General features: G+C 46.7%; 1 protein-coding gene across 2 annotated transcripts in view; it reads right to left on the bottom strand.

The window, feature by feature from the left end:
- RNF149 (ring finger protein 149) overlaps positions 1-4,464 on the bottom strand; it is a 31,055-nt gene extending 26,591 nt beyond the window's left edge. Inside the window, exon 1 of one of the 2 annotated variants that reach the window (XM_054009889.1) lies at positions 3,713-4,460. In XM_054009889.1, coding sequence (XP_053865864.1) covers positions 3,713-4,175 — 463 coding nt within the window. In that variant the 5' untranslated portion in view covers positions 4,176-4,460. Of the gene's footprint in view, positions 1-3,712 lie in introns of both variants that reach the window. The other variant, XM_054009898.1, reaches the window with a different exon arrangement.
- Between the last annotated feature and the right edge of the window lie 5,636 nt (positions 4,465-10,100).

Raw genomic sequence — 10,100 nt, forward strand, 5'->3', positions numbered from 1 at the left:
TTAAAATGTAGGCTATTGTGTTTGAAGTGGTGTTAGCTGGTCATGTCACCAAGGCTTCCTCCTAAGCTACAACATACTGCAGCTTCAAATGTGTTAGCCTGCATCTTAATAGGGTATTTCAATTGTGTTAAACTAGCAATTCAACCTACCCCTTCATTATCCATCAAGAGAAGACCACATTTTCTGACTCCAGTATTTTTAAATCCTTTAGAGGCAACCCTTGGACAGGATAATGCTGAAAGCATCAGGGTTCTCTCACAAACCTAAGAGGACTGTACTCTCATCCATGTTAAGAAATTATTACACTGCCATTTCTGTACATGGAGCTTTACAAACCAGCAAGACATGTCTCTGCCCTGAGGAACCTACAATCAGAAGTGGACAAAGAAATACTGAAAACTGAGAATTCATTTCAAAGATACAAATAGCCTCATCAAAAATCTTTAAAAGGTTTTTAAGGCTTGAGCCTCTTCCAATGGAATAATACTCTCCCTCCAGAATATTTAGATCTTAATGTCAGTTGGCCTTTTTTTAAGTCACAGAATACCCACCACTCTAGCCATTATGAGGATAAAAACAAGTAATTAGTTAAGGGGGGGGGGGGGGAGGGGAAGAGAGAAATCAGAAACAATTTCCATCTGTAAACCAAGCCAAAGACCATTACCAGCTATAGAGAACAATTTCATCTGCACAGCCACTCAACTAAAATTAAATACTTTTACTTATTTGTAATCCAACAGATGAAAATTTCTCTTTTTATAATATCTTGTTACTTATCAGCACTGTTTATCAATCCGTGTTAAGCACTTTTTAATGTATTCTGTGTAGCTTAGTACTAGAGAGCCAAGGAAGTACCACCCGTAGCTCGGATCCCAATCCAGATGCACATTTAACCTAGATGTGTATAGCTCAGAACCACATGTATGCAAATCTTAAACAGGAAAGTATATTCAATATGTCCTCTTGTTCACTGTCTACCCCTTCTTCTAATGAAATAAGCTATACCAGCAAAAATGCAGTTTTGCCAGTATACCCTGTCTACACTAAGGGCTTTTGCCAGCACAGCTATGTTGGTCATGAATCAAGTCTCTTCATACCCCAATCAACAATACACCTCTACCCCAATATAATGCGACCTGATATAACACGAATTCAGATATAACACGGTAAAGCAGTGCTCCAGGGGGGCGGGGCTGCGCACTCCAGCGGATCAAAGCAAGTTCTATATAACGCAGTTTCACCTATAACACGGTAAGATTTTTTGGCTCCCGAGGACAGCATTATATTGGGGTAGAGGTGTACCAAGAAAAGTTTGTAGTGTAGACCTAACCTGAGAAACACGAATCCTTCTGATGCGGGCACAGGGAAGTAAAACAAGAAACAGGGAGGCCTAATATGAGGGTTGTGAGAGAGTTATTAACCCAACCCAGGAAGCCCAAGCTGACACCTAGGCTATATCTACAATAGCATGTTTGTAGGTAACATTTTTGTCAGAGTTGTGAAAAAACACCCCCGAGTGACAAAAATTTTAATGATGAAAAGCACCAGTGTGGATAGCAATTCATTGGCAGGAGGTGTGCTCCCAGCAACAAAGCTAGTGCCCCTCATTGGTGTTGGTTTTATTTTGTCGCCGGGAGAGCTCTCTCCCAGCGACAAAGAGCAGTTACACTGTGCACCTTACAACGGCAAGGCTGCAGCGGCATAAACGCACTGCTGTAAAGTGTGCAACACAGACGTAGTCTTAGGGTATGTTTACTGCTGCAGCTATGCGATTGTAAGGTCTCCCACATAGCCGCTTTTATGCCAGTGGGAGAGAGCTCTCCGTATTGGCATAATTAAACCACCCCGAACAAACAATAGTAGCTATGTCGGCAAGAGAGCGCCTCCCGTCGACACAGTGCTGTCTACACTGGCACTTTTGTCAGTAAAACATCTGTTGTTGGGGGGAGAGGGGTTCCACACCTCTGACAAACAGAAGATTTTACCCGCAAAAGTGCTAGTGTAGACCTAGCCTTACAAAGCAGCTTAATTGTACTAGTTAATCATAATTCCAACTTGCAGGATGGTGCCACTCACTTATTTCAAGAGGGACTTGCTTCCTTTCAGGGTCTCAAATATACTTTGAGCCAACGGTACTCCGAAGTTGACTTTCAGCAAATTTTACTAGAGGAAAAGAAAACTCGTTTTTTAAAAAAAAAAAACGACTAAAATTTATTTAAAATCCTCTTGAAAGATTGCCTGGATACTAGTAAGATTACTACACAGTGGCAGGTCTGCGGATATCTGCGACAGGGTTTTTCCCCCCCACTATGCTTTGATTTCTTACTCCTTATATCCTGCCCTGAAGGTCTCCTCCTATGCCTTTAAACCTACTTAATAGTTAAAAAAACAAAACAAAACAAAAAAGAAAAACCCACACACACACCACTCACCCTACCCATTTTTTTAAGTTCTCAAGCAGGTAATGCTTTCACACACACAAAAAAAATCAGCAGACTGTGTGGAGCCAGAACACCTGAGCTCTTACCTTGGCATAGTCACAGACACCTGCTGTAGGCTACAGATAGCTAGGCACGCTTAGACAAGTCAATTTGATCCCTCTATACATCACTTTTCTTACCTTACTTCAGAGAGGTGTGAGGACTATAATGTGTACTTTGACGATGAAGTGGTAAGTACTACAATAAAGCCTGCACTGAAGACTCATCCAATAGGTAATTCCCTGTCTTAAGTGGCCATTTTTACATATCCCTGTGGTCTCCTGTACAATTTTGTTCAGCCTGTAGTTAAAGAGCAACATATTAACTTCTTATGTATTATGTGTTCAGATACTACTGTAAAAAGAAGAACAGGAGTACTTGTGGCACCTTAGAGACTAACAAATTTATTAGAGCATAAGCTTTCGTGGACTACAGCCCACTTCTTCCGAAGAAGTGGGCTGCACGAAAGCTTATGCTCTAATAAATTTGTTAGTCTCTAAGGTGCCACAAGTACTCCTGTTCTTCTTTTTGCGGATACAGACTAACACGGCTGTTACTCTGAAACTTGTCAAGATACTACTGTGAGACTCACCACAGAAAGACCTGGGGCAGTTGATCAATAGGTTCATTGCAACACTTCTTGATAGTTTCTACGTCCCTTCCTAGAGACTCGGTGTAAAAGCTCTGGTCAAGTGAAAAATTCTATGTAGTGACAGGAAACAAGCCCTACACGTCCTTTGTAAGGGCTCTTCACGGTGTTCCCCTTTTCCCTTTCCCCCGAAAAGCACCGTGTCACCAGTGTGAGCCACTGACTAGACTGGCTAGAAGCACAAAACCGGGGAATGCTGAACCCAGACACACCCTCGCCTCCCCGCTCCACCCCCAAAACCCCTCACTCCCCACTTAAAAAAAAAAAAAAAAAAAAAATAATGGAGATATCCCATCTCCTAGAACTGGAAGGGACCTTGAAAGGTCATCGAGTCCAGCCCCCTGCCTTCACTAGCAGGACCAAGTACTGATTTTGCCCCAGATCCCCAAGTGGCCCCCTCAAGGATTGAACTCACAACCCTGGGTTTAGCAGGCCAATGCTCAAACCACTGAGCTATCCCTCCCCCCCCCAGTGTCCTCCTGTCCCACCGGACCCTCTTCCTAGAGCCCCCTCCCCCCGGGCCCCGCCCTCTGCCGAGACCCCAGGCACCGCGACTCAACGCCCCGGCTGCGGCCCCACTCACCGAGGTGGGACATGGAGACGGTGGCGTTGCCGAAGCGGGGCTCGTTGTAGATCACCACGGCCACCGCCCGCTTCCGGGCCGCGTTGGTGACTTTGTCCTTGAAGGTGCAGCCCCCGCGGGCCACCAGCGCGATCCAGGGCGGCGGCGGCTCCCCGCCGGGCGGCCCGCGGCTCCCCGGCGGCAGAGGCACATCGTAGTCGGTGTCCGAGGCGCAGCCGTCCATGTGGCGGGCGGAGGCGCCGCGGGGGATGCCCACCAGGCCCTGCGCGCTCTCCTTGGGGGAGCTGTCCCCGTAGCGGCCGCTCTCGGCGCTGCCCCGCACCGTGCGGTTGCTGAGCGGCTCGGTGTAGGCGGTGCTCACCCACGCCGTGTACCACTCCAGGAGCCGGGCGCCGCCGCCGCGCGGGGCCCCCAGCGCCAGCAGCGCCGCCGCCACCAGCGTCAGGCGGGCACGGCACAGCATGGCACGGCCGCGGCCAGCGGGGAGACCTGGGCCGTCTGCGTCGCCTGTCTCCTCCGGGTCCGCGGGCAGAATGAGCGGCGGAGGGGCGCCGCCCACTTCCCCGGCCAGGCCGCGGCGCAGGTAACGGGCGCCCTCCCCGCCCTAGGGGGAGTTGCGGCCCGAGCGCAGCTGAGCCGGCTCCTCCCGCTTGGCGGGGCCGACTGGCGAGCTCCCAAGTGAGGGGGTGCCCCGCGGTGAGCCCTGCGTGCGGCTCCTGCGCAAACCGCTGCCGCCCACAGACCCGCCCTGTGCGCGCGCCGGGGCCGAGCGGGGGGAGGGAGCCCTCGAGGCGGCACCGGAAGAGTTAATGTCCCCTGACCCCGGCCCGCTCCTTCCTCCCCCGACCGTTGGCCCGGAGAACACGGGGTGGGGGTGGGGGAGTCTGAACGGCTCGCGACCCTGAGCGTGCTCCAGGAGCCGCCGCTTCCCGGCTTGCGGGAGAGTCCTTATTGTGAGCGCGTGAGGCCCCGATCCGGCCGCTCACGCGGAGGCACGTGCTCAGCTGAGGGGGGCCCCCTGAAAATGATCAAAGTGAATCCGGGCACCTGCCCTGACGCGTTTGCAGGGTCTTTGGAGGAAAGACATTCCCCGCCCCTCAGTGCTCAGTGGTGTAGGTCGTGGCCTGGAAAGGCCAACGCAGAAGAGGCCCGGAGGAGGAGGATCACTTGGATGTCTGTGTTTGTTTTTTAATGCCAGCAAGAGGATGTGACTAATTGAAGGCCTGGCTGCTGGCTCGCCCACGTTTGGTCAGTGACACACAAGTTAGTCAGTCACTGCACGCTCCAAAACACTCCTCACCTGCATTGTAGGGGTCATCCCCAGAGGAGGATGGGAAGGAGGGAAATGGATGAGAGGAAGGGAGGGTGAATGAAGGGTCAAAAGCCAGGTAGAGATAGAGAGGATGGGCAAAAATAGAGCATGACAAGGAGAAGAGCAAAATCACTAAAGATAAAGAGAACTCAAATAAACCCTTAAAACGGCTGAGGAGTCCAGTGTCACCTTAAAAACTAACAAATTTATTTGGGCATAAGCTTTAATGGGTAGATAACCCCACTTGTTCAGATCAATGGACTGAGAGTTACAGATGCAGGCATAAATATACTGACACATGAACAGAAGGGAGTTACCTTACAAGTGGAGAACCAGTGTTAACAAGGCCAATTCAGTCAGGGTGGATGTGGTCCATTCCCAATAACTGATGAGGCGGTGTCAATACTAAGAGAGGGAAAATTGCTTTTGTAGTGAGCCCACCACTCACAGACCCTATTCAAGTTCAAATTGATGGTATTAAATTTGCAAATGAATTGTAGTTCTGCTGTTTTTCTTTGAAGTCTGTTTTTGAAGTTTTTTGTTGTTGAAGGATGGCTACTTTTAATCTGTTTTTAAACATCACGGGAGATTGAAATGTTCTCCTACTGGCTTTTGTATGTTACCATTCCTGATGTCTGATTTGTGTCCATTTATTCTTTTATGTAGAGACTGTCTGGTTTGGCCAATGTACATGGCAGAGGGGCATTGCAGGCACATGATGGCATATATCACATTAGTAGATGTGCAGGTGAATGAGCCCCTGATGGTGTGGATGATGATGTTGGGTCCTCTGATGGTGTCACTAGAGTAGATAGATATGGGGACAGAGTAGGCAACAGGGTTTGTTACAGGGATTGGTTCCTAGGTTAGTGTTTCTTTGTTGTGGTGTGTAGTTGCTGGTGAGTATTTGCTTCAGGTTGTGGGGCTGTCTGTAAGCAAGGACTGACCTGCCTCTGAAGGTCTGTGAGAGTGAAGGATCATTTTCCAGGATAGGTTGTAGATCGTTGATATGCTGGAGAGGTTTTAGCTGGGGGCTGTATGTGATGGCCAATGGTGTTCTGTTATTTTCCTTGTTGGGCCTGCCCTGTAGTAGGTGACTTCTGGGTCCCCGTCGTGCTCTGTCAATCTGTTTCCTCACTTCCCCAGGTGGGTATTATCATTTTAAGAATGCTTGATAAAGATCTTATAGGGACTGGAGCAAATTCGGTTGTATCTTAGGGCTTGACTGTAGACAATGGATCGTGTGATGTATCCTGGATGGAAGCTGGAGGCATGTAGGTAAGTATAGCGGCCAGTAGGTTTCCGGTATAGGGTGGTATTTATGTGACCATCACTTATTTGCACTGTAGTGTCCAGGAAGTGTTCCCTTTAAAAGGGATGAACAAATTGTAGACCAGGATTTCTCAGTCCCTGGGTCAGGACCCAAAATTGGGTCACCAGAATGTTTCAAAGGGTCGGGCGGCGGCTCCTGTGGCTTCTGTCACAAAGAACTGGCTGGGCTCGCCTACCTGCTCCAGGCGCTGCAACGTCTGGGATCCTAGCACCATTCAGGTTTGGCCCAGTCATCATGATAATGTGACCCTGGCTAGGCCAAATTTGACTGAGTGGCACTGCAACCCCATGAGCCAGGTCACAACTCCACTCACACGCATTTGGTCAAGTCAGGGGGGCGGGGCCAAACCCCAGGGGTGCTGAAACCTCGGAGGTTGCAGTGCCCAGAACGGAGAGCCAAACCCAGCCCAGCCAGTCCCACAGCACAGGAGATGCCACTGTCAGGTGAATGCCAGGCAGGACCTGACCGAAACCACCACAGGGCCTCCACCCTCAGACTATTATTTACTGGGTCATGACAGGCCATAAACATTTACAAATGGGTCCTGAGCCCAAAAAGGTTGAGAACCACTGTTATAGATATTAGTCTGAGGGAAAACCTGTAGACTGGAAAACACTGAATTATAAAAAGAAAAGTGAACAAAAAGAGAAGAGCCTAAGACAAAAATAAAGATAACAGTTTTATATATTGTTTTAGTTGTATGGAAAGCTTGAGCTATACAAAATAAAATTTATATCAAGGATTTAATGATTTTGCTGTTTTTAGTGCCCAAGTAATCTGCGTGTTTTCCCAACTACTCTTTCTATCACTTTTTAATGCTTTCAGTCACCATCATTTTCTTTTAGAAAAAGTGCGTTTTGTGGTATGATCATATTACATCTGATATGTTATCAAACAAGGCTTCTCCTTTTTTCCACTAAGCTGATTGAACCAGTAGTGATCATAACACCTTGTAGAAGTGTTCCAAGCCTTGAGCACTGTTGACCCTGTTTATACCAGCAGAACAGCTATTTTCCCTGTCTGCATGAAGGTTGATATGTTTAAAATTCCATTCCAGGGTCATTTTTAAAGTAAAAATTCCCCAATCCAACCACTCTTTAAAAGTGGAGTATAGCAGTGTCTCGCAACCTATCCAGACTCCTGCATCCCTTTCAGGAGTTTGATTTGTCTTACGTACCCCTAAGTTACACTTCACTTAAAAACTACTTGCTTACAAAATCATACATAAATATACAGAAGTGTCACAGCACACTGTTATTGAAAAATTGCTCACTTTCACCATATAATTATGAAATAAATCAATTGAAATATAAATATTGCACTTACATTTCAGTGTACTGTATATAAAGCAGTATAAACAAGTCACTTGTGACGTTGTGCAGTCTATATAGTTTTATAAAAACTTGATAATAAGTCAATATAATGTAACTGAGATAGTTTTAGAGAAAATACGGAAATAAGTGAATGTAACGTAACTGGGATATGCTTCATGCAAAAGGTCTCTTGTAAGGTATCATTACAAAGCTTATAATCTACTGAGTATGATCATCTGATTTGTATAAATGTACCACTCTTGTATCTAAAACTAGAAATATAAAATGTAACTCTGAGGGCCTATTGTAATTGTGTAAAGTGTGGACCATTAATGATGGTTTGGAATCTTGATGACTCCCACTGTCTGCAGATGGCTGTATTTACCTGTGAGTCTTCCTGTATATGTGTGTGCTGGCAAGTGAGTAATGAAGTCTTGCAGTGACATGTGATCATGTCACCTGAACTGGAATCCATCTTTAACCTGGAGCTTTTCCAGTGAGGGGGGGTGGAAACCCAGAGAGACAAAGAGTTCCCGCCTTATGCAAAAGATATATAAAGGGGGGAAGAGAAGAGAGAGAGAGAGGAGCCATCATGAAGAATCCCCTAGCTACCACCTGAGCTGCAACAAGAGCTGTACCAGGGGAAAGAATTGTGCCCAGGCCTGGAAGAAGTCCAGTCTGAGAAAAAAACTTACTGAAGCATCTCTGAGGATGAGATTATCTGTATTCAGTTTGATTAGGCATAGATTTGCGCATTTTATTTTGTTTTGCTTGGTGACTTACTTTGTTCTGTCTGTTACTACTTTGAACCACTTAAATCCTACTGTCTGTATTTAATAAAATCACTTTCTATTTAGTAATTCACTCAGAGTATGTATTAATACCTGGGGGAGCAAACAACTGTGCATTTCTCTCTATCAGTGTTATAGAGGGCGAACAATTTATGAGTTTGCCCTACATAAGCTTTATGCAGGGTAAAACAGATTTATTTGGGTTTAGACCCCATTGGGAGTTGAGCATCTGAGTGCTAAAGACAAGCGCACTTCTGTGAGCTGTCTTCAGGTAAACCTGCAGCTTTGGGACAGGAGATTCAGACCCTGGGTCTGTGTCTGGAGCCAGACGGGAGTGTCTGGCTCAGCAAGACAGGGTGCTGGAGTCCTGAGCTGGCAGGGAAAACAGAAGCAGGGGTAGTCTTTGCACATCGGGTGGCAGCTCCCAAGGGGGTTTCTGTGATCCAACCCGTCACATCACTGTCTGTATGAAATTTTAGTTTATACTGACTGCGCTAGTGGCTTTTTATGTAGCCTATTGTAAAACTAGGCAAATACCTAGATAAGTTGATGTACCCTCTGGAAGACCTCTGTGTACCGCCAGTGGTAAACATACCCCTGGTTGAGAACCACTGGAGTAGAGGAAGCCAGTATAGTTCGAGCACTCTCTAAAACTTCTTAGCGATGTAGTTTTAGGACTCTCTCCAAAGGCACTCAGCATTTCAAGAAAAAGATCAAAGTAGCAAAATCAGGAGGACAACCAAGATTGAGAATTAAAGGAATATATAAAGTATTGCCAAGGGTGGGGTGGGGGATAAAAGGAGTCAAGAGCTGCAGAGACCCAAGAGAGTTAAATGTAGAGATCATTGAGTTGAAAGAAGGGGGGGGAAGAGCAACAGAGAAGTCAGAGGGCAATAAGTTGGAGATGATGAATGGAGTTAGTGACAGAATAGAGGCAGACAGAAAGTGAGCAATGTTGAAGGACAGCAAGTGACAAGAGGGAATTCAGAGTGAACAAAAGAGCAGTGTTTGATAAAAACTTGATTGAGAGAGGTGACCAAGATGGTGCATTGAGTCAGTCCAAAAGTGAAGATCAAATAAGGAGGTTATGGAAAGGCGATTAAAAGCAGCCAGTGGACATCAACATGGAAATTAAAGTTACCACAGATGCGAGTAGGAGATTAAGATGAGAGGAGGAATGAATTGGCATTGAAGTCAGTAACATGAAGGGAACTGTACACAACAGCTGCAGGGCATGCAGTTTTAAGAATGTAGGGTGGTGGAATGGGAGGAGAAAGTGCTGACTGATTAGATGGATAGGAAAGGAGCCCAACACTGTTGCCACAGTGTTGGAAGGGAAGAGGCCAGTTATGGACACAAGGAAAGAGATTGGGCTGGAGATAGAGAGATGGATTGGATTTCAATGATTGTGAGGAGTAAATAGGAGCTAAAGGCTGTGAGTCAAATTAATTTATTGGATAGGGCACAGGAACTCTGGAGGGGGAAGGCTGGCTAGCTTAGAGGTTGGTGAAAGTAGATACAGTAATAATGTGGGAGAGGAAGAGGAGAAGAATGATGGGCCTTGGCCAGAGAGTAGTCAGTAAGAACAAGATGGAGATGAGAATTAGGGAGAGCAAGGGGAAGGGGAAGAAATGGCATT

This window comes from Malaclemys terrapin, chromosome 1 (genome assembly GCF_027887155.1).
Source record: "Malaclemys terrapin pileata isolate rMalTer1 chromosome 1, rMalTer1.hap1, whole genome shotgun sequence".
Taxonomy (NCBI): Eukaryota; Metazoa; Chordata; order Testudines; family Emydidae; genus Malaclemys; species Malaclemys terrapin.